We start from the raw sequence: 15,910 nt of genomic DNA on the forward strand, positions 1-15,910 counted from the left end.
AGATGTAGACGGAAGGTAAGGGACGAATCTTTACACCGAATGTACAACGGTCAAAACACATAAAGGGTACACAAACACGTGAAAAATAAAATAAATAAACAAACAAACAACAAAAGCCCAGGAGAGAAAATAAGGGCATAAAGGGGGAGAAAATGTAGCACATCGGTGGGGGAACGAGGTTTCGGTGAGTAAAGGAATACAAACATTTAAATTTTAAAAAAGGGAAAAGAACTTCTTTTCCCCACAAGACTCATACAAAGGAACATCATCAACCTTCTATTTATCACACCCCTTAATGCCCTTTGTATCGCCCTATTTCCCCCTCCCCGCACACATCCCCGATGAACAAAAATGAGTACATCATTACTTAAAGCGTACGTAAGTGCACGAAACACGGTCTTGCTTGGACTGTTGTTACCGTGCACCGATGCTAATACGTTGCATCCTCTCCGTTATTCCCACATCATCCCCCACCTCCGTGGCAGCCGGCCGCTTCTTCAGGTAGTTGGTGGCGACGGCTATTTGCTCGCTTATATCTATTTCATTGTCTGGCGTAATCTGCTCGAGAAAGGACTCCACCTCTGCCGCTGGCACTGCCGAGGCACGTGACCTCTCGAAGGTGCCGTCCATCGCGTTCGCATTAACTGCAACAGTGTCAACATGCCGTTCGAACGCATCCATTGCCGTCGTGATCTGCACAGGATCCAGTGAATGAAGAACCTTACTTATTCCACAAATCGCCTTTTCAAGCGACCGCGTCATCGCGTGCATCTGCATGGCAGATTGAATGCGTTCGGCGGCGGCATCAACACGAGAGGCAAGACGAAGATAACTTGTTCCTTCATCCTTCTTCCGTATGGCGTTCTCGGCGTAGACGCGGGCGGCTTCAATATTGTCCTTGTTAAGGGCTTTTTTAGCCTTTATCTTCTCCCTCTCGCTCGCTTTGTCTGAGGCGGCGGCAGAGTTAGTCAACTCCTTCACTGCAAGCCTCATGTTTAACACGACATCGAGTGGGTTCGTAGTGCTCATGTCGTTCCAATACTCCCGCTTTCTGAGTACAGAAGAAAAAGAAAGTGTAGAACTGCAGCCAACACAAATGGGATGGTCGAATGGCGACACACGAATAGGAACTTTTCTATGGCCTACACAAAATAACTTCATGGGAAAAGAGGCAGTTTGAAGAGGGCATAGAACAATCCACGTCGAATAGCGGGTAAACTGGGCCCTAATTTAGACATCTAACAATCAACTCGATAGGAGGAAAAAGAAGTAGGGAACAAACGATGGTGGGAGCTACACCGAGAGTAGGGAAGGAAGCGGTGTGCAATGAAGCCCCCCAAAACTTCTATTACTGGCTCCAACACTTGCTGCGCAAATTTAAACTTTTTTGTCGGAAAGAAATCACGTCACTAAACAGCGTCCCCCTTCCGACATGCCACACAGCCCCCAGCAAAGGCATGATTTACGAATTTTCGCTGCAGATACGAAGCTCATGCAACATCGCGTAGAGCAAAGGCACAGACGCGGGTGCCCCTGTCAGTCCCAACTGCGAAGCCAATATTGCGCGCGGCATGATTGCAGAGGTCGCCTCCTTTCCTGCACCCGACTCGGCCTTGAAAACCGACAGCGAGTGCTCCATCCCGTTAAAAGCCATGTAATCCTTAATTAGTTCATTCAGAAGCAAGTTCTCCGGTGGTATAGGTGGCCGCGCGGACTCGATGTCGTCCCCCTGTGAATTAGACTCCTGCAGTGAATGGAAAATGGCTGCACGTAACTCGGCCTTTACGTGGTCAATGACGCCTTTCGTCTCCAGTACTTGCCTCATTGCATCCTTCAACGATCCGTGTTTCGACATTGTAGTCGCCTCGGGTGCGTTAAAGCTTTCTCGCCGCACCTCTCCCTCCTCCCTTTCCTCCATGCTAAAATCCTGCAGATCTACTTTACCAAAAAAAAAAAAAGAAAAGCGATCAAAAAAGTGGAAAGAAGATATTGTAACTGAGGCAAGGGCGGGGAAGAAACGTAAATGTGCGAGCGTCCACCTTCTCTTGCGTTAGTAATCATGGCACGCCGGAGTCCTGTCCCGCCTCTCGTTTCCTTTACGTCCTTCTCAGTTCCCCGCCCGAATTCGTGCGAAAATAAATTGTGTCTTCCCACGCAAGGACCAAGCAGGTGAATACTCCGGAGAGAAAAAGTGAAACCTTACTTTTAACCATTCCTTAACGGATGACAGGCAATTGGGGTTCGTTACCTCTCAATATCTCCTTTTCAAACTGCGCACCCCTCTTCCCATTTGCACCTACTCCACGCTTGTGAACTCGAAGTCAGGTGAGAGCGGATTAAATACACGAAGAATGATAAAGGGGGGAGGGGGACTAGATACTCGCCTTAACACTTGTCAGCTCTCTCTTTCAAAAGCACACCCATACAAATCATGCCCCACTCCCGCGCGGCGCCCCAAAAGGGGGTTCGAAACAAAAAGAAAACTGAAAGAGGGGAAAAGCAAAACGCCAATGGAAAATAGTGGTGTATAACCGTACCTAACTTCCACTAACGTCACCTTGTCACCCTCGTACCATCACCAGAGACGCACGTACGCATCTACACACAAACTGCGAATGCGCGGTGCAAAAGGATAAGTAAAACGCTGAGCGGTCACGCGGGTCCTTTCCCTGCCTCACAATAGACGAAAAACAAGCACTTACACAAGTCTAGCGGGAGGAAAACCGCCGAATTACCAACGCAGACAAAACCACGACCACACCCGTAGCCACCAAAACGGAACTGACACGGTACGAACCGGGCCACTTTACTTTACCCGGACCGCGATCCGCCCCCGTGCGCCTCGTTTTTTCTGCGGAAGGCAGCTTCTTTTGCACGGAGCGGGCCTCCGTACCCGGTGAAAGTTCCTTTGTTCCACCGAAGGAAAGCACAAGAGTACAGTGCCGCCCCTCCTTTGTATCGAGGACCAGGCAGCGACGCCCATCAAGAGAGATGCCCATCAGAGCAAAAGGTGTCGGAAGATCCTCCTGCAAGCTGTCTACCAGAACTTTATCGTTCTTGTACTCCAATTTGTGCACGCGACCGCCTCCTCTCAACCCCACAAGCACTTTGCGGGATGACAAAGCACACAACAACAACTGCGCCGACGTCCCTCCCACCGCCCCATTTGTTGATAACATAGGAAAGAGTTTCTTAAACACTTCTAATTTCTTTACGGTGCTTCGAGTAACGTAAAACGCTTGAACCGTCCCGTCCTCATACAGCGCAAAACAGAAGTACCCTGCGCTCGCAACAGTAAGCACACGATGATCCCTTTGAGGGAGCTTAACCGCTGCAAGCATCTTCTTAGTGTCGAAACTCCAGTATTTGATCGTCTGAAACTCGGAATACAACAAGGCCACTCGCCCAATTTGCATAAAGCATCCCACTGCACTGTCCTTGAAGGACACTGAGAGATTTTTTTTCCACACGAACAAGCTGCACCCCGCGGGTCCACAAGCCATCAGCTGCCGGCTCTCGATCCACATGAGTTGTGTCACCTTCAAGCACGATGCCTCTGCTAACATATCCCCTACCTCGCTCCCATTAAACTGGTATATCCGAATAACACATTGATCCGGACCCGACTGCGACCTGAGGCCGATCGCTATGGCATGATCTTCTTCACAACAAGCGAAGGCAAGCACCTCACCACCGTACACAATGTATGACTTTTGATCTGAGCCCTTCTCGAGTAAATGTAGTTCTCTCCCCCTGCCTGCTGTGAATATAAAGGACCCATTTGACAGTGCGGTCATCCTACGTGAGGAATAAGGAAAGAGAGAAGGGTCAAATGAGGAAGGGCGTTAATAAAAGATGTCCAACGAATAGGACGCTAAGGTAAAGCCGGTATCACGTTTTGCTAAAACACTATCAACAACTAAAAATGATGTAAGACCAAAATAAAGTAAGAAAAAGACAAAACCAAGAAACAACTCCCTTAACCCTAAAGGACTCTATGAATACCTGATGCAGAAGGAAGAAAAAGAGAGCAATAGGGTAATAAGGCATGGGAAACAACATCAAAGTTCGACAAAGCACCGCATATTTCGTAGGTGTGCTGTGAAGAAAACACGCAGAGGAATAGGGAAGAGGGAAATCCTGCCCGGGGGCGGCGCGCCTTACGAGCACACATATGGTTCTAACACAACTTTACATGTTACATTACCCATCTTCACTGAATGCAACGAAGTTTTCGCAAACGGAAGCCGCGGTATGCTGCCTGAATTATAGTGGCGCTCCTATCGAACGCTGTCGCTATGGTTTCCTCAAAGTGGAGTTTGTGCCCTTCAAACGTAAGCCGTTTTTCCACGGAAGCAAAGACATCAGCCGATAGTAAGATTCTGGAGAAAAAACTATCTTCTATGTGCTTCCTCGCCATCGTCTCCTCTTCCTCAAGACTAACCAACCACGATGGCAAAACCACCGCCGGTTTTGAGTCACCATCTTCGAAAACGTCAGGCACGCGCCGCCACATCCAACCAGGTTTCCACTGACAAAGTTTCAAAAAGAAACTTTCCAAAAATTGAAGGGCCACGTACTGACGGTGCACTGACTCCAGGCGGCCGACGTACGCCAACGATGAAACGAGAAAAGCGCTAACGATAACACGTCGCCCCTCCTCCTCCCTCCGTACAAAACGCTCAATTGCAGCCAGTCGTGTGTGCTCTGCGAAGTGCTTCCATGCAAAGCGGTCCGCATCCTCCTCAATGAATTCGCGCTCTATAGTTTCGTCTTTTATTGCGTACATGATGGCCCTGTCGAATACCTTGTTAAGAGAGGCGTTGAACTCCCGTATCCATAATGCGCAGCCCATAAGATACTCCCGGACAATCGCCGTCCGCCCCGATCCCTCTTCCGGGAACTCACTCTCGAAAGGGATACCCCACAGTGTCAGCAGCGCAGGAGCCAACGTGGGTGGGGGCCGCGTAAGTTTCTTCATTTTCGCCTTGTTAGCGGCCTCGAAAAAGTCATCGTCCGGGTCCTTCATAGCCGGTAGTACAAACATCGCTTCCGAGACACTAGTCCTTCACGTAAGTGCAAATATGACGCTCTAAGTCTCGAGCTAAAACTTGAAGCAATACGGAAGAAGGTATTCTACGGCAACAGAGCAAGGCAAAGTTTCAAAGTGCAGTACAGCCCTTAGGGAATGAATAAAAAACTGAATTACCCGCTCTTCCGCAACAGATGTCCCCGACTCCTGCCTCATTTCTCTTCTGACTGCATCCGAACAAGAATATTGTAGAAGTATCTAAAAGTAGCTTACACCATCAGATGATAACCCGGGGGGCAGATGCTTCTGAAATCGGTCACTTCTTCTTAGCGCATGGTTAATGCCGCGTCGGTCCTACGCACCACATATAGCGTCCACGAGGTTGGATTCCCAGCCCCCTACCTTTCATACTTATATTCTTCTCCGGCTTCCCTGCTTTCCGTCTTCCATTTCTCACCACTTCTGTTGGCAGCCTCACCTGCAAAAGCGCCACTCCTCCTCATCCACAGCAGGTACTTATAATGAGAGGGCTCCACGTAGGTAGAAAAATAAACAATGGAAACGAAAAGAAAGCACGACACAAGAAAAAAACCAAAAGCAAGGGAGATACAGTTCCTGGTGTCGCACGCTTTCCCACAGACCAGAAACAAGAACTGACCGGGCGGATGGACAGAACGGAGTATTTGTATATACTAATACTATTGTTATTAATCATTAAGCGATGAAACCTTTCTTTTCCTCTTTTCCTCTGACTCGCTATCACATCAGCCAGCACCCAACAGCGCAAATGTGGTGCCGGTCCCTACTTAATAAGCAGTACATCAGCGTCTGTCGCGTCTGCCGTTAGATTTCACCTTACCCGTGAAGAGATGCTTCGGCCGAAGGTTCGGTATGGCACGATCACCCTCTCCCTTCTTAGCTTGAAGGTTGCGCGGGCGAGCGACCACCTTACTCAGCTTCACAGCACGCAGCTTCTCATTGACGTCTCTGTACCCCTCGCCGCGGTTTACGCTAAGTGAGCGATCGCGAGTCGCAGAGTGAGAACTAATGCCACGCGTTGTTTTGGTAGACATGTGCGAAGATGAACGGTCCCGCATAACTGCCTCCTGTGCAGCGGACAAGGACCGACCTCTCTTCGCGGACGAATTCGTGGTTTCAGATGAACAACCAGGGGTTGCTGAGCGATCGACCTGGCTTCCCGTTCGCTTGTTAAACTTCTCAATTGCAACTGATTGCCGCCTAGTGCGACGTAGTGAAGGGTTCTTCATAGCCCTCTCCATCTTAATCACCTTGATTTTGTCCCTGATAAAACGAACAGCCTCGACAGTAGACTCGTGTAACTCATATTGTGGACGTTTCTTAGATGCCTCCAACTCCAATTCCTGCAGACGTGCGTCCTCCTCTGCTTCCAATTCCATCAACCGCTCATGGATGTCAGGGTCTACGTTATCGTAGATGTTGTGCCCGTCCATGATATCAGGGATGATATCATCCACCCATTCGGGGTTCTCTAGATCCCATGTCTTCCGCTCATTTGGTTGGTACTGTCCAGGTCCCCCATTTTCCCACTCATAATCCCGTTCCGTTTTGCGGCGCTCGCGCACTGGCTCACCGGATGCAAGTCGCTGGCGAATCTCTTCCACTGAAGGGGGAACATACGCAGGTCTTTCCACGTTATCGCGTTTCTGCGGCACCGCACAGTAGAGACGATTTTGTATAGCCTGAAACCGACCGCTCCCTTCCTTTTGTTCCGAACGATGTGCAAGCAGCGTTTCACACGCCAAAGTCTTGAGGCCGCCTACGCCGGCGTCAGTGAGCGTGCTGGTCGTAATCCATTTGGCGCCACACTCTTCAATGGCTGTCATAACGAGAGATTGCTCTTCTGCCGTAATGTCGTCGAAAGTACACAGATCACTCTTGTTGAATACGACAATCACCGGTTTGCCAGTGAAGAGGGGGCCAATAGACTTGAAAAGGGAAACCTGCTGGGCTATTGAATGCCCGCATTGAGTGCTAAGGTCCATGAAGAAGAGAATGCACGCACGAAGATGGGCAAGTGCGGTGATCGCTTGCATCTCAATAACGTTGCGCTCCTCAAGGGAATGGTCCAGAATACCCGGAGTGTCAATTACCTGCCAACTGGCATACTTGAAGTCCGTGTGCCCGACGAAGAGAGACTTTGTTGTGAAGGCATAGGGTTGTACTTCTACATCCGCGCGGGTGACCTTGTTCATGAAACTTGACTTACCGACGTTGGGGAACCCCGTGATAAGCAGTGTTCGGGCGTTGGGGTCAATAGAGGGCAGTCGAGACATGTGTTGCCTCACTTTCTCCAGGTATACCAGAGCGCTCGTGAGCTTTTTGCAAGCGGTTGCCATGCGGCCAAGGGCTGCGCGCTTCAACTGCTTACAGCGGTAGAGAGAGTCACCGTATTTCAAAAGCCGCACGTAATCACGGCCCACATTATCCACCATGTGTCGCACCGCGCCGACCTGACCCAGCGCCACCTTATAGTGGTCGCGGTCGTACAATACATGCATCAAATCGCCGTAGAACGGGTGGATGTCATCCATTCGCGGAAACTCGGTTAGGATGTGGGTGAGCTTTTCGTTGATGGTTTTCTGCGTGAACTTCACCTTCCGCATGTAGAACTGACGAATGCGGGAAATATGATACCCCTTGTGGACCACGGTTGGTGTCTTTCTCTGCGTTTTGGAAAGAACAATGTCGATGAAGTCCTTGTATGAGGGGACAACAGTCACCGTTTTGAAATTGTAGATTGTCGACATCTTTCCAGAAACGGATATGAACGAGATGTTAAACTTCTTTGCTTACTTCCTCGCCAGAATGCCTCTGCAGTGAACGGCTGGGTTACAGTTTGCTTGGTTCACCTGCTGAATACCTCTTCCACTCCACTACTTCACAGCTTCACCTTTTCGCGCGCACCTTTCCTTACCTCTTTTTCCTTCGCGTTTACTCTCCTCACGCACCCAACTGCTTCTGATGTACCGCCTGTTGCGTTCCTCTAAGACGTAAAAAAACAAAGTTAGGGTTGAAATAAAAAGCACTTGCCGTAACATGTATGTCTGTACCAGGAGAGCAAAAGAGTTTCGTCAGCTCCGCTCGCACATTTCCTTCCCCCCCCCCTTGCTGCGCATGGAAAGAACAATCGCGGACAGGGGGAAAAGAGAGGGGAGGGATTGGGGCAAAACGGATACAACGTGTGCGCTGGGGCAAACCATCTGATTTCCATCAACAAAGAGGGCAAATGTGAGTAACGAAAAAAAAACAGAAAAGGGTTCATTAAGGTCAACTTTCATGCAACCTCAACGAAAATAATGAGGGGAAACCATATCCTGACCACGCTCCACCCCAGGATGCTACACTAACCCTCACCCGACTCACAAATTCCTCCTCATTCCAGGCGCATACAAAGACCCGGTAGCGGTCCCTGTACATATCGGAAAGACACACGACCACAGACGGAAGCCATCAGCAGACCATTACTTCGTCTCTAACGGCAGCCGTCGATTCAGCTTTATTATGGTAATTATTATCGCTAGATCTTGCATTTTGTTCATTATTTATGTTGTTGCCGAGGGCATCAATCGCCGCGTTTGCCGGAGATGTCGGTTCCTACCGGCCCCTGCCGCATCAACGTCGTTACGACAGTGCACTTATTCAGCCACAACAACGATAACAATACCCCGACTCAAGGATCGAACATGGCATTGCAACCGCTGTTGCAGCTTCAACGTGTATAACCACCCAAAACCAATTTTCGTGGACTTGCGCCGCGGGAAACTGAACGGCACAAATGAAATGAAACAAACACCAACACAAAACTTAAATGTGCTCATTTATAAAAATGCAAAAAAAAAAAAACAACCGCCCGGTAACCCGGCACCCGGTGCAATTCAATTTTTCTATGCGCACAAGACAGACTGCAGTGGCAAAGTACGAGCGAAAACAGAAGCAAAGGAAATGAGTTCTGCCAGCTTCCCGGTAAGGCCCAGCAAGGGGACTTTCAACTGCACGTACCGCAATTCGTTTACCTCATGAACTGCTGCATAAGGTGGATGAGAGCCGAGCACGTACGCAGCTGATACCTAAACACATGCTCTGAAAGGACAATCCGCTTCTTACCAGCTTCAATGTCTCCTTATTCTTCCTCGATTCCATCGCAACCACTCACAAACCGACGACGTAACCCTCTTCTGCCGCCCACAGTGCGAAAAAGGATCGCCTAAAGTAGAATCAAATGGTTACCCTGGGCTGCCCCACCTCCGTTTCTGTGTATCCGCCCACACCATCCAACATCATAATATCATGATGAAACTTCTTTAACGATTCACGGTGAGATGTCGTTATTAACGTCATACCCTCATCCAAAAGTAATTTGTACAACGTTGGCTCAATGTTTTGGGACACCGCGCTCGTGCACTCGTCTAAAAACACAAAGGTTGGCCGATGGTAAAGTGCGCGAACAAACGCCACGCGCTGCCGCTCACCTCCAGACAGCACCTCTGACCATTCTTTCCATGCATCCAACCCTCCCACGCGCGTCAGCAGTCCTCTCAACCCAACGCGGGTGGCAAACTCTACAAGTTTGGCGTCTTCGATATCACCTGCCCGCTTGTCTGCCTCGGAGGTTGGGTAAGTGAATTGAGTCCGTAGGGTCCCCGGGGGGAGGTAAACCCGCTGCGTCAGTACAACCATCTGGGATGGGGGAGGACGTTTCAGGGAGCCCTCACGCAGGGACCACACGCCAGTGATAACGCGGATGAGGGCCGTCTTTCCAGCTCCGTTACAACCCATTATGAGGACGTGCCGGTCCGCCTTGAATGTTGCGTTGTAATTGGCAAGAATCATCTTGTCAGATGGGGAGAGAATGTACGCGTTCTTAAACACAATCTTATCGTCACTGGACTCTTCCACCAAACTTAGCGTCGTCTCCCGTTCGTTTCGCTCGAGGGAACGAAGAGAATCCTGTAGCTCCCCAACACGATGGGCGCCGCCACACACAGCGCTTACCTTTAGGTGGATTGAAAAAAGCCTTGCGATGGATTTGGCCAACGAAGTACACAGCTTCGCGTTCCGTGCATACAGTTGCGCCATACCAGCGGCATCCATGCTATCTGCACGACGGGCAACAGCGAATCCACAAACTGCTAAACCGACGCACGTCGATCCATACTCAACAAACATCGAGCTGACTAAGGTGCTCCACCACTTAAGGCGCTTAATGTTACTTTCCAATCGCAGGTACGATCGAAGGAGACGATCAGCAGTCGCACGCTCAACATCTGCACCGCGGTAAAACGCCACCTCTTCCGCGTGGTGAAGGAGCTGGGTGTGCATCGTGCGAAGGTTGCCCTCCTTTGCGTGACTGGCTGCCATCATAGTTGCAAAGTTTGGAAGAATTAGTCGAAATAGCACGGCAACGAATGCGTAGTATGAAAATATGAGCAGGGATTCGTTGTGACCACCGTGCTCGGCCAGCGCAGAAGAAAATGTAACGATATCCATCGACGGTTTTAGTATAGAAGGTATCAAAACCGCAAGTTCTCTGCTGAAGCACTGGACATCATTCGTCACACGATGGCCCGGGTTGTCCACGGTGCCTGTAGTTGCAAGGTCGTAAACCCGGCGCCCCTGGAAGTACTCTTTATGAAGAGCATGCTGAAGCCGCTCCCGAAACCGCCACTCTATTGAGGAAATTGTGTAGCCGATGCCCACATTCACTACGGTTGCGGGTAAGGCATATAAAGCGATATCACCGATGCCAAGTAACAATTCCCTAAAGTTCTTCTGAACGAGTGCCTTAACGTTATTCCCGGCTACCCGGGACAACATCAGCGTCAACCTGGTGCGAAGGGCGAGCAGCAACGTCAAAGCAACCATAGTACCAGATTCAGGGGAGAGAACACTGGGAAAACAAATACGGAGAAGCCCCACAACCCGCCAGAAGAGGGTGCTGTCGAAGCGTACAGTGGGTCGTCTATGTCGACCGGACGCCTTACCTGCGTGTCGTCGCGGCGATGATGGGTTTGCTCGGCGAGCAAGCACACACTTGTGTACGCCCTGAAACAGTAGTGCTATTACCACCAAAAGAGCATACTTCGCATGTGAGAACGGGGAGGCGACTAGTAATTGCTTCAGCCCGTCAAGTACAGAACTCATCAAAAGGGGTTTTACCGGCTCCTTTTAATTTTCCTTCTATTTTTCTGTGTTCCCCTTACACCTACGAAATGTATAGACTTCGAGCTCAGTACCCTGGGAGACAAAAAGGTTATGGCAAGACTCTCTGCGTGCGCTCCACGCTGTAGGCACTAGAGTACGGGCTGGGTGGGCGCAGAGTGCGTACGTCCCTCTGTTTCCACGCCCTTCAGCTTATCCCGGTTTTTCTGCTGCTCAATGTCTTAAAAGAAAAAAATGCAGGGACGAAAAAGGCTTATGACAACGAAGAGCTTAAATGCAACAATAAGAGCGGTGTAGGCAAACACCTCCTTATTCATCCACCTGCCCTCCTCAGCAGCAGTTATAGTTTCAAGGAAAGGAAGAAATAAAACTACTTGAGTAAAAACAGTAGCAAGAGTGACGTTCAAAAAACTTTAAAGGCCGTCGCTTCCATCTCTTCTCGGCTCCATTTCAGCGAAAAGATTCTGGTCTTCATCCACAAGCGGCTTCACACCCTTTCTTACATTCACCAGATACTTCTTTTTTTTTTTTGCTCTGTCACCACCCTTGTGGCTTCTGTCCCCCATACAAAAACACAAATACAAAAAATGAAGAAGCATACTCCAACACTTCAAAATATCAAAAACTGTCGTGTTGATTAACGTTGGGGGCGGGAAAAGCAAAGATTTACCGCAGCATACGTCACGGGAAAAAGAAGACAACTCAACCATCATCTCATCACCAAAAATGTTTCAATTCTTTGTACATTCTTAACCTCCAACAATGTACCCCTTAAGCTATACAAACAACGAAGGGTGATGGGATCAATGTATTCTTTTGTACAGTACCGCATTCCTCTTTCGTCCATTCGATTATTCATTTGTTTTTCCCACTACACTTAAATATTTTTTTTCGATTGATTTTCTGTTTTTTTTCACTCTCTGCCTCGAAGAAGTTACAGAATACAGTACACATATGGAGGCGAACCGCGTGCCTGATTCGACGCGGTAGCAGCAGCCATGGACCGCACGTGCGATCCTCCACAATTCAATTCCCACTGAAAGGAGGAAAGGGAGAATATTCTCGTCAGAAAGCTCGTAAATAAATTAGATGAGAGCAAACTCCCCTTCTCCCTTGCCCCCCCAACCCCCATCATTTTTCACAATAAACGAAAACAGTAAAAAAAAAAAAGAAAAATTGCCGCACAGAAATGCACATCAAAGGCGGGGGGAAGATTGCAAGAAAGAGAGAGGTGGACGCAGGAAAGTGCAATGCTATAAGGAGGGAGAAATAGAAGAAAGAATATGAACACCGAAGCAAACGTTACGCTATATACATATTATAGATGAAGAAGACTGGCGTCTACCATTCCCCGCCCTTCCCTTTATAACAGTATGAACATTTTATTGCTCGTTCATTCACAAAAGTCATTCATAACCATTGGCTTTGTTCACAATTCCCCGTCCCAACTATCTTTGTGGTCTCTTACACTCCTGCAGAACCAAAAAAAAAAAAGCGTCTCCAACGCGATACATCCACCACATGATGTGCCTTTTCAATTTTAAAAGGGAACCGCACAGCAAGTGGGGGGAAAAGATTAAATAAGTGCAAGCGTACACAAACCAGATACAACAACACAAAATGACGTAAACTGAACGAAAGACAAGGGAGCCAAAAACAGGTGCTAAAGACTAAATTAAAAAAAGGAAGCGAATACATCTCCTAGCACCCGCATCTGTCGGTCCCACGTTTGCCTATCTTAGGCAAGCGCGGAAGGGCTTTGTGGAACTTAGACTCACTATCATCTTCGCCAGTGGCCGCTGTGTTCCGCTTTTGCTTACTTAATAATTCATTGACCTCATCAGCGATCCACGGGTGCTTCATCGCCCGCCGAGGAGTGGCACGCGAGTCCGGAACCCACTCAAGGAACAGCTTAACGAAACTGACAAATGGATCTCCCTCCGGCAGTCCAAGGAACGCCGCAATATTCTTGGTTCCCGGAAAGCGTATCTTAAGTTTGCTGTTGGGAACTAATTTGGGTGAATAATTTGCGCTTGCTTCAAAAAACTCATGTTTGCGCGGGGAACGAAGTATAAAATCACGCGGCGGGGTCCCTAAAAACTCCATTATGCACGCCATCTGTTCCTGCTCGCTTTCACCTGGGAAAATGGGGTAGCCGGAGGCGAGCTCGCAAAGAACACATCCATAACTCCAAAGATCTATGCACCTGGAGTAGGGACACCCTAGAAGTACCTCGGGTGCACGGTAGAAGCGCGATTGGATGTAGGTGAACAAACGGGCGTTTTCAAAGCAAGAGGAGCCCAAGTCAATCACTTTCACTGCCGTGTCATTGGGTGACCTGAGGAGTATGTTTTCCGGCTTCAGATCACAATGAATAATGTTCTCTCGCCACATGTAGGAAAGAGACACGAGAACACCAGCCCCAATCTTGCGAACGACGTCTAACGGCAATGGCTTGAACCTGCGTTGCTTTAAGTAAGTGTACAAGTTACATCCTAACAGCTCGTATGTAATGCAGACATGGGAACGAAAGGTGAAATTATCAATCATTTGGACTATTCCGTAGATCCCTGAGGGGTCACCTTTCTTCAAATGACTCAAAATCTGCACCTCAATCTTTGCTTGTGCGGTGAAGCGTTTCCTGTTGCGGATAATCTTTAGCGCTACAGTACAGTTCTTGCAGTGATCAACTGCCTTAACCACCTGTCCGAAGGAACCACTCCCCAGTGTGCTTAAAACCTCGTAGCGGTATGCGATGTGGTCACGTAGTCTGATGAGGTAGTCCCCTCTTTCATCATCATACCCCTTGTTATGGCCTCCTTCCACCGGTGCCTGAACCTTGCGGTCACAATTTTGGCCAACGTAATATACTTCCGAGTAGCCCTTTATCTCGTCCATCTCGTACGGAGTAAGATGAGCGGAATGAAAGTCATTAGCGGGGACTGCACCTTCGTGCAACACATTTAGCCGCATCCCCTTGCCCCCTTGCGGTTTCGTACAGAGCGCAGGAACCTGCGTGCTCCTGCGGAAGTCATGGTTTTCACCCGCCAACCTGCGAGAGACATCCATCCCTCGTCACTTACTACTAATACTACTAAAGTAAGAGAGCCTCAAGAAGAAACAAAAAAAAGTGCGCGCAACATGTGCGGAAATGATCAAATAGTAAAAAAAAACTGTAGAAAAACTAGAAAGATCCTATGTACAAAGACGCAAGGCTACACCACCCAATACACATGGTCATCCAGAGCAATACAGAGACACTTTCATACCCCGTATGCGCACACAGCCTGCATAAATGAACCACTAAAGAAAAGGGGAAGCGGGAGCGGAGGTGTGGGTCCCCCTCCAGAAGCTAAAACTTGCAAGCTTCCAAAGAGTGCACTATTGCTCCCATACGGGTGTACCAGTCCATCCACTCATTCGGTTCCTCCGTAGGGTTGGGCTCGTGGAGGACAAACAAACGTTCAGAGTAGTCCTCGAAGCCTACAGGGAAGAATACATGCTCCGATGCGAGGCCACCGCATGGAAGCCGAAGCGATGGGTTGGATTCAATCAAGGTCGGGATGTGAACTGTAGGAAGAGAGGAATACTCAACCGTGTACCCCAGCATATACCACAAAACCTCCGTGGAGGTCACTATTGTCCAGCAGGTGTGGCATTCGCTGCATAGAGCAACATGGCCATACTCTGTCATCACGCGCAAGTTGTTACACCGAATGCGGCGGATATTGGAATCTTCGGGGGTTGTGCGAAGCGCGCGCACCAGCTGCAGCACATTCAACGCCAAGGGCCCACGAAAGGGAGGTGAAACATCCTTCAACACTGATGGTGCGGCCGAAATATCGTATAGTTTGGACTTCAGAAGCAACCCTTCATGCTCCGCCTCGCGACGTTGGATCTCCGCAAACCACTTGGCCGCCTCTCTTTCATCAAGCATTTGCTGAACGGCATTTTTTTCACTTTTCCTTTCCATCATTAAAGCTGCCCGGGCCCGCTTCTCCTCGGCAGCACAAACATCACGACTCTCTACCTCCATCCGCACCAGGTCCACGACGTTACCTGCCAGGCGTTTCTGCCACGCTTCCGTTTGCGCCAGTCTCAACACATGTTCATCATACAAGTCCTCGACCCAAGCAAGTGGTGGGCATTCCTCATAATTCAAGTTTTCTTCTGAAAGTATTAGTCCGCTTGCGGAAGTGTCAAACAGAGAACCTACAACGGTGCAAAAGTCTTCAAAGAGTTGCTCAATTGCTACGCACATCCGTTCATTGTATATTTGCTTGTCGGGGTCCTTTTCCCGACCCTTGTGCAGAATCTTCACCACACGAGGACGGCAATTCGTTATTAAGGTTTGAACCGACACTGCCTGCGAGTGCAGAGCAACTACATCTCCTCTGTCATCATCCTTGAAGGCGTCAATGAGCACGGCGGTCTCCTGCTTCAGTTGATCCACAAGGGCGCAAAGTTTCTTGTACTCAGTCATTCCAGGGAAGAGCCACACCCCTCTGCAACCGAGTGAGAACAGCAAAAACTTCCCTCTCCCCTTTCGACTCGAGAGAATGAGCAGAATGATAAAGTTTGACAGCACCAATGTCGCGTGAAGCATGATGACGACGAAAGTATAAACTTTGGAACACGTAACATAGCGAAAAAAAATAATAAGTCGAGTATGGCACT

General features: G+C 49.0%; 8 protein-coding genes across 8 annotated transcripts; all 8 read right to left on the reverse strand.

Moving 5' to 3' along the window:
* Positions 1-414: 414 nt before the first annotated feature.
* Positions 415-1,161, reverse strand: Tb11.02.0580 (vesicular protein trafficking mediator, putative; the record flags this gene model as incomplete). The annotated part of the gene is made up of 1 exon (XM_823297.1): positions 415-1,161. One exon carries the CDS (start codon positions 1,159-1,161, stop codon positions 415-417), a length of 747 nt encoding a protein of 248 aa, XP_828390.1.
* A 301-nt stretch (positions 1,162-1,462) lies between these two features.
* Positions 1,463-1,918, reverse strand: Tb11.02.0590 (hypothetical protein, conserved; the record flags this gene model as incomplete). The annotated part of the gene is made up of 1 exon (XM_823298.1): positions 1,463-1,918. The coding sequence occupies one exon, from the start codon at positions 1,916-1,918 to the stop codon at positions 1,463-1,465; it is 456 nt and encodes a 151-aa protein (XP_828391.1).
* Positions 1,919-2,708: 790 nt separating this feature from the next.
* On the reverse strand, positions 2,709-3,797 carry Tb11.02.0600 (hypothetical protein, conserved; the record flags this gene model as incomplete). The annotated part of the gene is made up of 1 exon (XM_823299.1): positions 2,709-3,797. One exon carries the CDS (start codon positions 3,795-3,797, stop codon positions 2,709-2,711), a length of 1,089 nt encoding a protein of 362 aa, XP_828392.1.
* Positions 3,798-4,213: 416 nt separating this feature from the next.
* Positions 4,214-5,047, reverse strand: Tb11.02.0610 (hypothetical protein, conserved; the record flags this gene model as incomplete). Its single annotated transcript, XM_823300.1, has 1 exon — positions 4,214-5,047. The coding sequence occupies one exon, from the start codon at positions 5,045-5,047 to the stop codon at positions 4,214-4,216; it is 834 nt and encodes a 277-aa protein (XP_828393.1).
* Positions 5,048-5,853: 806 nt separating this feature from the next.
* Positions 5,854-7,821, reverse strand: Tb11.02.0620 (nucleolar GTP-binding protein 1; the record flags this gene model as incomplete). Its single annotated transcript, XM_823301.1, has 1 exon — positions 5,854-7,821. One exon carries the CDS (start codon positions 7,819-7,821, stop codon positions 5,854-5,856), a length of 1,968 nt encoding a protein of 655 aa, XP_828394.1.
* A 1,468-nt stretch (positions 7,822-9,289) lies between these two features.
* On the reverse strand, positions 9,290-11,215 carry Tb11.02.0630 (ABC transporter, putative; the record flags this gene model as incomplete). The annotated part of the gene is made up of 1 exon (XM_823302.1): positions 9,290-11,215. The coding sequence occupies one exon, from the start codon at positions 11,213-11,215 to the stop codon at positions 9,290-9,292; it is 1,926 nt and encodes a 641-aa protein (XP_828395.1).
* Positions 11,216-12,934: 1,719 nt separating this feature from the next.
* Tb11.02.0640 (protein kinase, putative) lies at positions 12,935-14,302 on the reverse strand (the record flags this gene model as incomplete). Its single annotated transcript, XM_823303.1, has 1 exon — positions 12,935-14,302. One exon carries the CDS (start codon positions 14,300-14,302, stop codon positions 12,935-12,937), a length of 1,368 nt encoding a protein of 455 aa, XP_828396.1.
* Positions 14,303-14,585: 283 nt separating this feature from the next.
* On the reverse strand, positions 14,586-15,839 carry Tb11.02.0650 (hypothetical protein, conserved; the record flags this gene model as incomplete). Its single annotated transcript, XM_823304.1, has 1 exon — positions 14,586-15,839. The coding sequence occupies one exon, from the start codon at positions 15,837-15,839 to the stop codon at positions 14,586-14,588; it is 1,254 nt and encodes a 417-aa protein (XP_828397.1).
* Positions 15,840-15,910: the final 71 nt, after the last annotated feature.

This window comes from Trypanosoma brucei (assembly GCF_000002445.2).
Source record: "Trypanosoma brucei brucei TREU927 chromosome 11 chr11_scaffold01 genomic scaffold, whole genome shotgun sequence".
NCBI classification, from domain to species: domain Eukaryota; phylum Euglenozoa; class Kinetoplastea; order Trypanosomatida; family Trypanosomatidae; genus Trypanosoma; species Trypanosoma brucei.